The following is a 16,768-nucleotide window of genomic DNA, read 5'->3' as shown; positions in this document are numbered from 1 at the left end:
GAGACATATTTAAGGCTTAATTTTTGCACAGATTTCTTTAGAGTTGAGATGACTGCACAAAAAGTATCAAGCTCATGATTATTTTATAAATTAATTGAAAAAATCTAGCAAAAGTAAGGAGGACAAGAACTACTTGACTTGAAGGCCTCTGGCTGCTATTGCTGTGATAGTAACATAGAAATACTTTGAACTCTTTTTTTAGGCTAAAAAAGTATAAGCAACTTCTAACAGCTTGTTAATAATGCCAGGTGAAAGAAGTGAGAAACAATTGCAAACTATCTTTTTTTCCTTTCCTAGCAAAATCGAGTAGGAAGCTTACTTTCCTATATTTAGCAAATGATGTCATCCAGAACAGTAAGAGGAAAGGTCCTGAATTTACTAGGGAATTTGAATCTGTTCTTGTGGATGCTTTTTCTCATGTTGCCAGGTACGTTGTTACATCACTTTTTAACTCAAATTTTCTCTCTAAAGTTTTTGCATTCTTGTTATAACAAGTTTTACTTTTTTTTTTTTTTTTTTTTAATTTCAGGAGTGTTTATACCCCGTCTCTAGTAGAAAGTGGACATTGACTACTTTGTGGATAGGAACTGTTTAGTATTAATCTTTCTCCTGGGGGATACTTATATAAAGTTGTGAGGGGCTGATTCACAAACACTTCTGCTCTGCATGCAATTCCTAAATACTTTATTTTAATTGTTATTAAAAGATCTTGCAGATCTGTTCAAAGATGACAATTACACCTTGTTCAAAGGTACTGACATTTAATTGTTGCACGTGTTTTTTAAAGCTACATAATGATGACTCTTTCCCCTTTTCAGAAGATTTTAAAACAGATCTGATACTTTTCAGTCACCGGATTCTTGACAGTCTTCTGGTTTGAGCATAATTTCTTTTGCATTGCGTGTTTTAACAGTTACTAGTTTCCTTGTTAGCAGAAGGAAGAATTTTTATATGTGAAAGGAAGAGAGATGTGTTGCAGCTGCCAGAAAATGGACTACCATTTAGTCAAGATTTTCTCTAAATAGCATAATAATAATTATCTCAACTAAACAACTTTAATGTTATGTGTGTTTAGTGGTATCCTGTTCTGGATAGCTATCTAACTTTCAGTGTGCTGTATAAGTACATTTAAATGCCTAATGATCCAAACAATCTGTTTTTTAACTAGGATGTTATTGACTGAAACAACTGTTCCAGGTTAATACTTTAAACAGAAAATATGGCAACTTGGGAGGTGTTTTGTAACTCTTTTTGCAGATTCTGAAAGATACCAAGTTTCTTCCTTCAAAATTTTTCTGGCCCTTCCCTTGGGGTGGGAAGGTCGGGTGCTTTCAGGCAATCTTTGCTTCTAATATAAGAGGAAAATTGGCTTCAAGTGTGTTTTGTACAGTTTATGCCAGAGAGCATGAGAAAGAGTCTCTCCAAAAGTGCAGATGTTGCAATGGGTGCAACTTCTTATTTGGAAGATGCTTTCTTAAAACATTTCTTATGTTTTCAGCTGAACTATAACCACTTCTTAAATCTTTAAACAGAGAAGCAGATGAGGGCTGCAAAAAGCCCTTGGAACGATTGCTTAATATCTGGCAAGAAAGGAGTGTGTATGGCAGTGAGTTTATACAACAATTGAAACTTTCTATGGAAGACTCCAATAGCCCCCAAACTAAAGGTGAGTGTGGTGGGGTTTTTTGTTGTTTTAAACTCCAAGCTCCATTTTGCCAGTTTATTGCCTCATGACTTGTTCCCAGCAATGAGCTTAACATCAGGTAAATTCTGGCTCTGTGTGTGCAGACAGAACACTCTAGGGCTGCCTTTTGATGTCAGGTTAAGTTGATAGGACACAAGGAACTGTTGCTTGGGAGTTAAAATTGTCCCACTTCATATGTATGAGAGTAATCAGCTGGGTTATTATAATGGTTTATTCAATCTTGCTTGTGCTTTTATTTTCATATTTATTTTTTATTTTGTGTAGTTGTTATGCTTTATTATGACTCAACAAAGACTTTTTAATAAATGAATATTGGAATATATGCCCAGAAGCTTATCTGGTCTCTTTTCTCCAAATGATGTCAGTTGGTATAATAACATAATAATTTGCATCATTTAGTAACCTTAGAGCATCATGATTACAACCTTATTGCTGCAGGAGGCAGGTGTGAGAGACAGTGTAGACTTCTTGAATTTACTGTACTTTTCTACTCCTCTGGCAGGTACTGCCTCTTCTGTCGTAGCATCTGAAATTTAACTGGTAGTACTGTGAAGAGGAGAGTAGGAGGATACCTAGCCTCTTGAGGGTGAGAGTCATTAAAAATTGAGGAGTTCCAGTCAAGAGAATCTTTCAGTCTCAGTCTTTTCAAGTTAGCCAAAATCAGAAAGCTGCTTGGCCAGATTTTGCCCTGTTCCCCACAGAGGTACTATACTTCATGGCAGACTTGGCTTAATCACTAGTAAAGTATCCTTACGCTATTCTTAGCTGGTGAAAACAAGTAAGATGCATGTAAACCTTTTACTGGATGATAATGGTAATTGACCGGTATTAATCTGAAGACATGAGCAAAGCATGTGAAGTCATACATCTGTGGTTACAGTTTTGTTTTTTAACATGCTGCTTTAGGCAAAATTAGTGAGTGGGTCAGATCTAGCAACTTACAACCAGTACCTTCCAACTCAATGTAAACAATTGTAACATTCAGAAGGTATTGCATTTTTTTCCCAAATGCTTGGAGGCCAACTGCCTGAAGGGATTCTCTCTTCCATATCGGGACATGGAATCCACATGACCTCCCAAGTGAGTCTCTGTCATGAGTGAATGGGAAGGTGGAAGGGTGTTCTGGGAGGGCTGGAACATGTACAGTCTCTAAATGAAAGTGCAAATTTGATTGCTTTTTCTTGATTGGGCATAGTGCTTAAGACACCTGTTTGTCATGAAAGGACAGAGATTCTGCATGCCTGAATTCTTGTTAAACTGAATAACTGAGTGTTTGAAACTGTTGATCTGCTAAGGTACCTAGAAACATATCTCTTTTTTAGTCTTAATAAAGTGATGCTTCTTGTTCAAAAAAACGCTGATATGAAATCCAGGTGAACTGGCAATGGATGACCTGTTGCTCAGTATCATCCGCTGTTCTGAGCGGTGGTATCAATCAGTCCCGCTACTGTTACCTTCTGAACTTACAGCTGTTTGCGCAAGATCAAACTCTTCCTAATTGTTACAGAACTTTGTGGGAAACAAAATGAGAAGGAATATAGATGTTCTAAGAACTTTATTGTGCACATCATGGCTAGAAAGTTAGTTTATATCTGGGTAAATGAGCATTAATGTTTTTTGTTTGTTTGTTTGAGAGAACAGTCCAGACTTTTTCAGAAGTGTGGGTATTGCTGCCTTCCTGTCAACTCATTGGAAAAAACAAATTGTGGGTTTTTTTTTTTAATAAGGGGAAAAAAATTGAAAAACTCAGAGTTGTCTTGACTTTTTCTCCTTGTTTTGACTGGCTTGTTTTCAAATTAGCTTTATAACGGTAAGAACTAGTTTCATATTGAATTTTAATGGCTTTCTAATGTAAGCTGGTGTTTGTCCAGTTTCTGGTGGGCAATTATCTATGTAGCAGAAGTCTCTGTTTTCAAGCTAACAGAAGATGCATTATTGTCCATCTTGCTTGTTTTACAGACGCATTTGCCATAAAAAATGGAATAACCATAATACACCACTTTTCAAAAAAAAACCCCCAAAATCTGAATTCCTGATTTTGCATGCTTACAAAGTAGACATAGGTTAGAAATGGGTAGCATTAGTATCTTTAGGTTGGTTTAGTGTTGTGCCATTAAAACAAAGTTTTGAAGCTTTTTAAAAGCATCTGTTGCAGTGGTGATGAATATACTCATCTTAAGCCTAAGATAGGGCAGCAAGTCTGTGCAGACAAATCTGCTGCTTTTTAATGTTGCAATGTGTGAAAGGCCTCTTAAATTACTGGGATGAGTAGGTGCTGCTTTCTGAACAGGACGGCTCTGCCTGGGTTCAAGTGTACCAGCTCTACTTACAGCTGTGAAACTTGCCAGAGTAAGAGAGTCCTGTATGAATGAGAAGAGAAATCATTAAAACTTATCTGTGCATGTTCTAATGGTGCAGCCCATTTCTTGTTTCGTTAATAGCAAAGCCTCAGATAGATGTGTATATAGTAATTCAGTTGGAAGCACATGCTGGATACCTGCCATGGAACTGCATGAATAATGAAATCCCCCCTTAAGGGAGGGTGTGGGGGGGTGGGAGAGAAGTGCCTGCCCTTTCTAAGCATTATGTTTCCTAGCTCTTACTTCCTTAGAGTGATGCAATTTAGTACCATGTCACAGTCTTTCAGGTTTGTTAAGGAAACATGCATACACATACAGATAAACTTCTGAATGCTGCTATCTTTATTTATAGGGATTTCAACTCTGAATGTATTTATTAAGCTTGCATTTGCTTTCTCATTAATCTCTTTTTTTTTTTTTTCTTAGAATGTTTCTTTTTACAAGGGATAGGGAGGAGAAGAACCCATTTATCTTAAGTGCTGGAAAAAAATAGGTCTGCAGGGGTTTGATGTAAAATCCTTTAGGTAATATAACCCATATAGCTGACAGGTTTTCATTGTCATTTTAATAAACAGTTGAAGGAAGTCCTTGAGTGTGCTCTGATGTGGGAGTGTCACAAGATAATGTAGAACGGAACTGTTGTTACCCATCCTCTGTGACTGAGCTTATATTGCAAACTGAGGCATAGGGAGTAAGACCCGTATTGAAATACAGAGGAAAAAATGTCAAAAAGGAAAGCAGACAGGGATTCTTCCAAGAATAATTGAAATAAAGGCACTTGGGGACAGGACTAGGTATCATTTTGGAGCAGATCAGTTCTAGTTATGCTTGATGTGGGACAGGCTACCAAAGAATATATGTTGTAAGAAGAACTTAACAATCATGAATAATCTACACCTTAAAATCAAGGTGCTAGAATAGTTGGAAGGTACACCAAAGCATTAGGTTTCTCGTATTTTGTTGTTCTTTGTCTTCTGGTGCTCTATGATGGTGGTCTTTTTTCTTCAGGAAGATTAGTTTTTTGCTGTGTTCAATATTTTGTCCTAAATTGCTTTCCAAAAGTGTCCCTCTTGTATCAGGTTCCTTGGAACATGAAGCCTGGGGTTTTTTGTTTTGTTTTGTTACGGTTTTGGGAGGCCTATTTCTGATTATGCTGGCTGAGGATGATAGCTCTGGCACTAGGTAAACAAAGCACTTAAATTCAGCTGTTCTACCCTTCAAGTAAACAGTTATCTTTAGAATTTCAGAAGTAAAAACCTCTGTCTTAGAAGTCTATCTGTTACTCCAGATCTGGAATATCTGTTTGAGTGGAGTTTCCTAGCATATTTCCTCACATTCATTTCTGTAGGCAGAAGCTTCTGCTCATGCAGCTTGTCATGGAAGCTACAGCTGTGTGCTTAGTTTTCAGAAAAAGCACATGGCATAGCTGTGCCAACACTGGTAAATCGTCACTTAAATTAAGGACTATTTGTTTTTGTGAAAATATAAACTTGCCTATGTCCCACCAGTGAAATTCATTAATCTACATATGGAATTTCTTAGAATATTGTGTAGCTGCTTCTTGGATGAGGAGTTGAATGTAACCAAGTCTTCACAACAGATGATAATATGTTCATTTTAAGGTTTTTTTGTTCTTAATTTCAAGACAATATAAAACCACTCTTTGTAACAAAGCAAAGTTTTAAATTTCTAGTTATTCTTTTGAATGCATGTACAGATTCCACTATCGCTTTCTATATATTGTGTGTGTGAGCCTGGAATGAAATCAAAGAAGTCTGTTTACCTCTAAAACTGATCTTCAGGAGCAGAGAACAAAAAGGTAAACATCCTAGATAGGAAGAGTTCATTCTTTGCCAATTTACAGGAAAACTCATACTTTGTTACTAAAGGCTGGCCCATGATACATTATAAGCCTCCTCAAGCCACCAGATGATTTCAAGACTGAAAAGTCAGTTGGTGAAGAAATACATTTACAGGCATCTTTGGATGCTTCTCACACTGCGGCTGTGAGATCAACAACCACCTGAAGTTTCACTGCAAAACCATTATGACAGCAGTTGTCAGTCATTTTGGAGAAACACAGTGCTTTGCTCTTTGAAGGCTCTTAGGGAGTGGTTCATTTTCGAGCTATGAAGAAGACCCAGAAGAAGCAGGAAAGCTGACTTCATCTCTTCTCTGAGCAGTGGCTTCTCTACCTTCTTTATGTGTCAGCATCAACAGTGGGCTGTTTAATTTTCCTGGAAGAAACTGTCCATCTTCTACAAGGATATCTCGCTTGTTTCAGAGGCCGCATGTTTGATACCACTGTTGAATTCTGATCAGTTTTAGATGTTCGTAATGTTTTTTCTTTTTTGATGGATTTGAGAGTTTTTTCAGAAGTGTAAACTGTAACAGTTAAATTACTCATGGTTAGCAGATCTTCAAAGCTACCTAGGCAGGATCCTTTGTGACTCAAGCCTGACTTCCTTGTTCTCTCTTTTCATGATAGTCCCTTGTATTTGAAAATAGATTTTTTTTTTTTTTTGGGTGAAATGGAAATGGTGTTTCCAGAATTCTTTAGAGAGGTCTTCTGCTGCCCTTGTTTAGCAATCCAAGGAAGAAAGAGTGCCAGATCCCACATATGTGGTGCCCAAAATGGTACTGTAAAGCCAACTGCTTTGTCTAGGCTCCTTTTTCTCCTGGGCACTGTCTCGTTAGCTGCTGTTCATATTCTCAGGAAGTTGTGACTTTTCCAGCACACCAGCTGGGTACTGATACTTAGGCCTGCAGATATTCATGCACCTATCATCTTTAGAGTCTTTCTAATCAAACTCAGTCTTGTTCAGACAGAAAATTTTACTGAATGCTGAAGCTTCTGTGTTAGAGTAGCAGGCTAATAGCAAGCATGAAACTTTTGGGGGATAGACCAGTGGGCAACACAGCAGGATCAGTTCTCCAACAATTCTCCTTCATGTTTTCACTTTTGTATGCACTGTGGTCATTCACTCTTCTGTCAGTTGCCTTCTGTTTATGTTTTATTGGTTAATTACTTAATATAAAGTACATACAAGTGATAAATATTCATGGCACATTGTACCAAGGCTATGTAACTTTAAATACTCTCTTTGGCCACTTTGAATAGAAAATGTGCAGACCACAATTCTATGTGTGTGGTGTGTGTGTTTGTTTTTTTGCAGACCTTAGTGGACTGCAGCCATTCTTCTTGTTAATCTGATATCTTATTTGCTTATCAGTCATATTATCAAGTACTCTCTTTCCTCAGTTGTATATGTACAATAACTATATCATACCTTTTTCTAGCCTAGACAGCTTTACTTTAGCATACATCAAAATATCATCTGATTTTGGATAACTACTTTTTCTGTGCTGCTTTGCTTCCCATAGAGTTAATCTGATCTCTAACAGAGATGCATTCTTGTCTGCCTTATGGAGATTGTTCAGTTTTTTCCCACGCTAGCAGGATGCGCAGCACCTCTGACCTTCTCTCTGTTAAAATAACATTTTTTCAGCTCACAAGACAAGCAAAATTCAGCATTTAAGGGCATACGTTTCTGTTTGTTTCTTCATTAGATTTGGGCAGACTGATACCATTTTAAATCAAGAATGATCTTGGATTTTTCTGTGAATCTGTGTATATTCTGACTGTTTCCCTTGAATTCCATGATTATCTTGGTGAGACCTGATTCCATTCAAGAGATATTCTTGGGACTCTGTCCTAAGCTGTCTTACAAATTACTCTCACTCTTCTGAGTTTTGATGACAAGTCTGAAAAATGAGTTCTTTTCTTTTGAAGGCTCTGTAACTGGATCAAATACTGCATTAAGACTTCTGACTCAAACTGGCTTTTCCCTTTCAAGCTAAGGCATGTTATGCTAAGATTCATTCAACCAGCAGTGTCTTCCTTTATGAAATCCTTATTTCTGCGGCATTACAGGTTACCTGCTTGGAGATCAGTTCATGTTCTGTCCATTACTGATGTTGCTGTCGCATCTTGTTGCAGAGCTTCAGTTTGATAGAGCTGTCTTGAGGTCTTTATTTTGATGGAGAAGTGGAAGGCTGAATAACCAGCAGTTATTTGTCCTTTGATTGTAAGACCACCATGAGCATGTGCTTGATGGAAAAAATAATTTGAATTTCTTTAGTTCATATGTATCTTCGGATCCATCCTCCATTTCTCCTGGTCGGGAACCCTTACATACATGCATAGTATTAACCAGAGATTTTGAGCAGTGTTGAAGATTTGCCATTTATTGGCAAATAGGGCATTTTCTTGCCATGCCTATTTTCAGTGTAGAAGGCACAAAGATATAAGTGCAGTGCATACTGCTGATAAGACCGCATCCTTGTGCTTAGAACACATGCGTATATAGACTTGTGTGGGTGAGATTAGCCTTCCCTTGCTGGTGTGCTATTGCAATATGATGCCAATATTAGAGTCCATCTGTGGCCAATCCTTCTCTTTAGAGAGGCCTAATCATCAAAGCAGCTGGTGTAGTGGTTGGTGCTTTTTTAGTAGAGGTGGTTGAGGTGTGTAGATCTGGCATCCAAATGAGTTGCTTATATGTGTCTTCAGTTGCAGAGGAGAAGAAGTCTTTAAAGCGGACTTTTCAGCAAATACAGGAGGAGGAAGATGATGATTACCCTGGGAGCTACTCACCCCAAGACTCTAGTGCTGGGCCGCTTCTGGTACGTCTCAAGGGTCGAGGGTGGGAGGAGTTTGGAAAGCGACCTCCCGTGTGGTACAGCCACGAGGTGGAGCTGCCAACAAGCAAAAGCCATTTACTGGAGAAACTCGGTTGGGGTTTGAGAAGCCAATATGTAATGGAACAGATTCTTTTCTCATATTAAAATACTGCAGAACATCTGAGCGATTTCAGTTAGTCTAAACCAAGGTCTGAGTAGTGCTACCGGTAAAGAATCTCAAAGGACTGCTAGAAGAACAGGCTGTACTTTAAATGCTTCGTAAGATTGGTGCGTGATCTCTCAAAACCAAAGTTGTAACAGTTAAAACTATTTTTTTTTTTGTAGGACATGTGTCTCAATGTGTATATTAAAAGCCCAGTCTTAGATAGGTTTGTGTGGAGTTGGTTACAAAAATCAATTTCAAAGACTTTATTTTGAGGCTGACATGTTAGCGATGTGGTAATAATAGGAACGGAATAAAGAGAATCATTTTGACTATTTAAGGCTGCAACCTGAACATATGTTAAACCATTGTCTATTTGAAAAAATAAAAAGTTACGCCATCCATCTGGTAGACTGTAAACACTGAAATATAAAAATAAATTGCAGTTGTCAAAGAAATGAGTGGAGCTTCTTGTTTTTACCTCATGAGCTGCAAGGCATCCGGGTTTCTCTTAATGTAAACATTGTGTTTGTTACTATTGGAAATCATTAGTAGTTTGCAAAGAAGGACTAAATATTAGGCAGGCAATGGACATCTTTAGTTTTCTGATAAAACTGCAAGACTTCCATAAGATATTTATTTAAAAGCTATTTTTTCAATGTTTTTATTAATTTTCAAACTAAGTATTAAATTGGAGTTGTTTACAGGGCTAGCCTTGCAGTTTCAAAAACTATCTCTTAAACCTTGGGTGTTGTTCTACAACACAGAAACAGAATACTTTTTCAAGGAATCTCCCTTTCTTTCACTCTTTTTTTGAGGGGGAGGGGATATGGTGGGTCAGTGAAGGTCCTTATAAGGCAGTACTCATCCAAATTCATCTTATGCTAAGATACCTTTTGAGCATATTTATTTATACTGATGCATTTTTCTCCATGCACTGAGAATAGCTGGAAGATGAAATTGATGGGATACAGCAGAGTCTATTTTAACTGCCGTGTGCTTCTGAAGAGCCAATTTAGCTAAATGAGGAATATCAATGGCTTTACTAAAGGAGGACAATATAAAGTCTGCTTTAATAGGGGTATTTTTCATCGTAGTCAAAGTTTATAGTAGGTAACCAAGTACAAAATTCTAAAACTGGCAACTATAAAAAGCTGACAGACAGTATTGTTTAGATTGATACAAGTTTTTCTTGCTAAGTCGAAGTGTACCTGTAGAGTTGAACAAAAGGTGCATGTACGCTCCTTTTAGTCTAATGCTAAGGGAAAGTGTCAAAGAAATATTCAGAATTAAAATAAGCAGACCAAATTTGATGCAAAGCCAAGGATTGATTGATTGTTTCTCAAATTGGTGGTGGTCTTTTCAGCTTTGTCTGAAATGGTCACTTCTCTTAATTGGAATGAAAAGTTTTCAACTGCAGAGTGTTGAATAATGATGATCCATTGAATAATGATGTAATTACACATAAGTTATAAATACTAGTATATTGTAAACTTAGTGAATACTCTGTGTGTTAGGAAGAAACTGTTTAAAAATTAATTGAAGAAAATACTCCAATAATGGTTGCCTTCAAAGGTAAGTGACCTCAGAGGGTAATGCAGTGTCCATATCCACAGGAAGCAGCATAGAAGTTACCTGGTTTTAATGATAGCCTACTTGTCTTTCCATTTGGTAGACTGAGGATTTGATCAAAGCCTTGCAAGACTTAGAAAATGCAGCATCAGGAGATGCAACAGTGCGGCAAAAAATTGCCTCCCTGCCTCAGGAAGTTCAGGATGTATCATTACTGGAGAAAATTACAGGTATGAAACTTAATGGTGAATGAAAATGGGTCCAAAGAATAACTTAAAAAAAAAAAACCTTTGATTTCTACATAATCATAATGTACAGGGGGAGTAAATTTCAGGTTTTGTGTGCTTGTTTTCTAATTCTTGGGTAGTTAATAGATCACAACCCTATGAAATATAATTGAAGATGAAATTTGTATACGTTCTTCCATTTCTTGGCTTGGACCAATCTGCACGTTTACAAAGGTTTTTGTGCTTGGAGAGCATCAACAGCATTTTGCAAGAATGTAGAGGAAATAGAGGCAGAGTTCTCAAATGGATGTGCTTGACTCTTGAACACCTTGACTATTAGGCATTTTAATGAGTTTTGTCAGGCCGTGCTGAGTACACATGTACTCCTTCACAGCTACAGAAAAAGAAACTTGCTACTCCCATAAATCTGACAGTCATTATTTGAAGTGACTTTTGCAGTTATATTTTAAAAATAATCTTAATAGAAGCCTTTAAAGGTTTAATTGATTTGACTCTTGTTCCTGAAAGTAGTTTAATTTAGAACTTATTATGAACTGTCACTTATTCAGTCTTTTATAATACACAATTGCTGTGTCCAGCTGTGAAGACTAGCATGCAATTTGTATGTTTGCTTGTAAGAATATGTTAGCAGATACTGAGAGAAAAGAGGAAGTAAAAAGTGTGCACCATGTTTAAACATTAAAACCCTGTGATTTAAATAAATTCTGACAGTGCAGCCTAAAGTTCTAGTTTAATCTGTTATAGAGGATAACTTTATAGATTTTTTTCACTTCTAATCATTGACCTCTCTGCAAGAACAAAATACAGTCAGTCTCATCAGTATCTGAAAAGCGCTGTTCTCAAGTTGTTAGTCTTGCCCATTTTCTTTATATTCCTTGTGATTAGAGTTCTGTTTTCCTATCAAGCCAGGGCCGTATTTATGAATGAAATGTTATTGTGCATGCTCTTGGTGAATTATAACCCTTCTGTCAAAAGATAAAAGGTTTTAAACTTCATCCTGTAAATTACTGAACACTTTTGCACGTAGACAAAGAGGCAGCAGAACGTCTTTCGAAGACTGTGGATGAAGCATGTCTGTTACTAGCAGAGTACAATGGACGGCTGGCAGCAGAGCTGGAAGACCGGCGCCAGCTGGCACGCATGCTGATCGAGTACACGCAGAATCAAAAGGATGTATTGACAGAAAAAGAGAAAAAGCTAGAAGTGAGTACTGATTTAAAGCAGTGCTGGCAAATGGATTGTCTCAGCAAATACTCCCACTTGACTCCTAAGTAAGGTATTTCTGTCAGTGAAGATGGTTCTAGGAGTTATCTTTCCATTTGGAGTAAAACAGGGGTGAAGAAGCAATGTAAAAACACTGAAGAAAACAAATCGGTCCAAGACGTTTTACTGCACATGGACATGGAAGGCCCAGAACTCAAAACTTTGTAACAAAGTATACTCGTTTAACAAACATTTTTGTTTGGTTCAGATTCCCCCCTCCCTTTTTTTTTAAAATGAAATTCTCATTTCCAAATGAGAATGAATTTCCAAATGAGCTCCCCTTACCCTAAGCTGTTTTTTTGTTTGTTTGTTTGTTTCTTTCTTTCTTTTGGGGGGGGGGGGGTTGTTTTGTCTTTTGCCTATGGTTGGGTGCCTTTCATTTCTCTTCCCACTCCCTAATTGATAAGCAGATGCAGTTTAAATGAGATCTTCTAGTATCCTTTAACAGCCACTTTTACCAACAGCTTCTGTAATTAAGTATAAATTGGGCTGATCTCAAAAGATGATGACTTGCATTTCATGCCATAGCTCTCGTGAACAAGGAGGGCAGGAGAGTGTGTAAAAATGAGACTCCTCTAGTGGGAACTCGGCCTCAGCCGCAAGTCCTAGAGTGAGAACACAGGCGGTGGCAGACGGCCATTTATCTGAAACATTCCTTCTCGGAGGAAGTTTTTTCAGCGCCACACCCTGGGACTAATATGGAAGTTTAATTAATGATTTCGGTTGTATGTCACTCTGCCATCTGTTAAACTGCCCCTTGGCAACACATTAAGGGCTTTCTTTATGCTATCGGCTGCTGATTATTAAGAACAGCTGTTGGGTGGGACATGAATTGCTGCAGAGGACAAAGTCTTCTGGAAGGAGACTGTTGTAGCGATTGCATGTTCTGTTAACTGTCATGACGAACCTTATCTTTGGACAGCTAGGCAACATTGTTTGAGGTAAATTTCACTTTGGATGTATTTTTTGTAGTGTGTCCTTATGATTCTGAATGTCTTGTAATTGTGAACATGTTGCCTTTCCAGATTTGAAATCAGAAGGGCAAGTGCTGGTGTTGTGTTCAGAATTAGTGTTGATAGTAAATAATTTTATTAGCTTGTTTAGCTTAAATTTCTTCAAACATAATGTCTGTCTTATGGCTGAGTCATTAATAAGGTACTTTCAGCCATGGATATGAAAGATGTCATAAAGTAGATCATGTTTGGCACATGATTTATTTGCTGAATACTAGTGGAAGTCTTGGGTCAATTTTTTTTATTTTTCTTTCTGAAAAAAGACACCTGTCTAGTAGAAGCAGGTTTATATAATAGACTTAATCCCTAGAAAAGCAAGAAATGGGTAGGGAAATGCTGCACAGAGGCATTTTAAGAGGCCCAGAACAATCCATAAATTTTAGTCAGTTTGAAGATATGCAAAATTAAGAAATTTGCAGTTACAATGTTAAATTAAAATTTCTAACAAACTAACTGAAATGATGTGGTAAGCATATTGTTTTTGTTTTTGAAATTCTGCTTTTGGTAAGGAATGTTATTTTAAAAATGTTACTGAGGCCGAGTTGCAAATTAAGCTGTTAACCAGATGAGCTGAACTACTTTGTTCATAGGAATAATCCTGCTGGTGGTGATGGGCAAGTTGCTTGTCTAGTGTTAAGTGTAAACATGCTGTTTAATACATCAGATATTAAAGAAGATTTTATTAAACATCTGGTTAGGATAGCATCTTTGTCTCTCCACCAAAACGAGGTGGCCTTAGTTCTGTAGAAGTTGCAGGAAATGCGACTCTTAAATACTTATTTAACATGAAGGCACAATTTATATTCACTTCAAATAGCAAATCTTAGCTGAGGAATATTGCCTGATTAAAGTACTCCATCGTTCTTGACTTACAGAGGGTTAATAAATAGTGGAATATGTCGGTTACAGATATGGCACGCTGTATCTGCTGATCAGTTTTGTTTGAGTCTTTGATGTTCTGACAGTAACGCTACTGATAAAGGCCAGGGTTTTTCTTTGTAGTGCTAATAAGCATTTTAATAGAAGTATCCAAAGTCTTGCAGCAATTAGGAAATGTATTAAAAAAACACAAAAACATTTACTTAAGCAAAGACTGAAAGAAGAAAATAACTTAAAACAATCTAGGTTTTGAATATTTTCTCATACTATGTTTTGGTCTCTTGAGATCTTTTCCATCATCTTTGGCAATATTGGCTCTAAGTTGTTTCTCTGGTGAGGTAAGCTTCCTGCCTCTCAAATGAGATAGCATTTTAGATATAGATGGATTGTTTACTTCAGTAAGTACCTTATTCCAGTCAAGGCTGCTAGGTGGGGAATGGGGGCTCCTACTTAGTAATGTGAATCAGGACTTTATTCTAAGATGGGAGAAACAGGTGATTGAGAAAATCCCTGGGTATTTGTTGTACTTGATTTGCTGATAAAATGAAGTCTTTCGTTATGATAGTAATGAAAATAGCTAATCTTACATCTTTGGAAAAAGCTTTTGCCATGTAAACAGCTATGGTTGTTTACTTATCCTATTAGTACTATCCCTCTTGAAACAGCAGATTCTCAAAATATTATATACGTAGATTGAGTGTATTTATTTCTAGTGGGCTAACGCCCAAAATAGTTTGCAATACTATAACTCTGGAGCACAAAACTCTTGTCATCGGTTGCAGAAAAGCTGTTTATCAAGGAGCAGTATGCTGAGAAAGATGGTCTTGGACAATGAGTAACACTTGAGCATTGGTAAAGATTGGCGCGAGTGAGGATTCAACAGCATAACGCTAAGAAACACTGGTAACTCGAAGGGAGAAACATAGTACAGGGCCTGAAGATTACAACATATGGACAAAGTCTGCTTTCAGGATAGTAATTCCCAGGCAGCAGCTGGATAATTCGAAGTGTAATAATGAGGATTGCTTTATTGAGAAAAGATTGTGGTGACTTGATTGTGGTGTAAAAGCACTTACAAGGAGGGGAACGTAGAATTCCTTTTATTCTGGCAGTCGCCTGCAGAGCAAAATTGACCAGACCAAAGCTGAGGATAAGCAGACTATAACAAGGCATGTATTTTTAAGAGTAAATATTAGGTTAATTTACTGAAAACTATCATGGCTTCTGTCAGTATCACTTGATGTCTGAAAACTGCGTGTCTTTTTAAAGGATGCTTCATCTCGGTCCAAAATTATGAGCTTAATACTGCAACTGCTAGATGATCTTCCAAAACCTATACTAGATCAGAGCTCAGCCTAGATTGCTGTCATAGGTGTAAGGCACTAAAATCTATTTTCAAATGCAGCATAGGAACAAGAACTGATATTTCTATAAAGAATGAGATAAAATGACTTCTTATCTCATGTGAATATTTAGCTTTCATTGCAAGTTCTAGGCCCCATGTGTTATTTTTGGCCATCACTGACCCTGCTGTAATTACTGAGTGCCCAGTTGGGGAGGTTCTTTTTTTTTGTCCTTCAGCACCTGAGTCTGTAGGGCATTAAGGGGAAGGGTTGCGTTTTTGAAGTCATTGTGCTCTTTTTGTAGATGCATGGCAGACAAATGGGGGAAAATTGGATAGAATAGAAATGTAGGGGAGGTATTTGCAGGAGGCAACTTCCATGTTGGTGTACGAGGTGATTGTAAAATAAAGTCAACTAAGTAGATGAGACTAGAAAAATCAAGTGAAAGCAGCGCTAGAAAAAGGCAAATTACGTGAAAGCCTTATGGGTATCTAAAATAACTGCTGACAGTATAAAATATGGAGTAGGTGGAGGGGGAGTATTTTCGTCTAATGGGGAAAAGAGGGGAAAATGCATTCAGGGTTTCTGCTTTGGTATGCAGTCAGCGGTGCTGAGTGTTTCCCCACACCCTCCATCAATCTTGTCTACCTGCATTTGTAAAAGGCAACATTAAGAACATCGTATATAGGGTGTGTATATATCCATAGTACAGTGTGGGTGTGTATACATGTGTGTGTCTTTATATATGAAATAATGCATTGTATTTAAGATTCAGTTTAGAGTAATTTTTCTGATTGTTCACTTGCACCTGAAAAGATTTTGGCTTAGAATCTCACTGAGAACTGTGCGGGGGTTTTTGTTTTTGTTTTTTCTTTTTTAACATTCATGGTTTCCTGGCACCTTTAAAATCTGCATGTTGTTTAATCTGTGCAACCCCTCTTTGGTAATGTATCTGTGAGCGTTGAAATGCCTCAGCTTCTTTGTTGCTTTTTTTGCTGCTACAAAGTGAGAAACTGGTTCTTAGGCTAGTGTTTGTTTTCAGTTTGCTTTTGAGGTGTGTTCTTCTGCACTGAATTTGTGAAATGGAAGATGTTTCCCTCTCCGATTTCTGACTTCATGACTGTATAGTTGTAAGGATGCCGCAAAATACTTGCTGTATTGACTGTGATGTTGCTCTTGAGTTGGGACAGCTGCTGGAAGCAGTTTGTCCCCTTGACGGTGGAACACACGCTCCGGTCTCGGGACTCCAGAAGAAAGTGGTGCACTGTGCAGCCGTAGGCCCGCAGGGCTGTGGCTTGCTCTGTCAAGCAGCTGTATCAGTGCAGTGCTGGGCTTGAACTAATGAGCCCTGTAGAGGACGAAGGGCAGGGTCATGCTTGCCATCATGCTTGTGCAGCTCCCTGGCTTCGTATCAGAGCAGGTTCACGTCTCTTTCCAAGGTGTTACATGGGCTGTGACCCGAGCCCAGCACACAAATCGTTGTGAGGACTGTGGTCTCTGGATCAGGTCTTTAACGTGTCTGATCTATCACTTGTGTTC

At 37.8% G+C, this 16,768-nt stretch overlaps 1 protein-coding gene across 2 annotated transcripts in view; it reads left to right on the top strand.

The window, feature by feature from the left end:
• RPRD1B (regulation of nuclear pre-mRNA domain containing 1B) overlaps nucleotides 1–16,768 on the top strand; it is a 28,073-nt gene that overhangs the window by 1,852 nt on the left and 9,453 nt on the right. For both annotated transcript variants that reach the window (XM_026107101.2, XM_064521736.1), the window contains exons 2-6: nucleotides 298–427; nucleotides 1,533–1,666; nucleotides 8,639–8,751; nucleotides 10,587–10,713; nucleotides 11,759–11,934. In XM_026107101.2, coding sequence (XP_025962886.1) covers nucleotides 298–427; nucleotides 1,533–1,666; nucleotides 8,639–8,751; nucleotides 10,587–10,713; nucleotides 11,759–11,934 — 680 coding nt within the window. The remainder of the gene's footprint in view (nucleotides 1–297; nucleotides 428–1,532; nucleotides 1,667–8,638; nucleotides 8,752–10,586; nucleotides 10,714–11,758; nucleotides 11,935–16,768) is intronic.

Source organism: Dromaius novaehollandiae, chromosome 16 (genome assembly GCF_036370855.1).
Source record: "Dromaius novaehollandiae isolate bDroNov1 chromosome 16, bDroNov1.hap1, whole genome shotgun sequence".
NCBI classification, from domain to species: Eukaryota; Metazoa; Chordata; class Aves; order Casuariiformes; family Dromaiidae; genus Dromaius; species Dromaius novaehollandiae.
The sequence above is the reverse complement of the archived record's forward strand: the minus strand, read 5'-3'. Positions and strand labels throughout refer to the sequence as shown.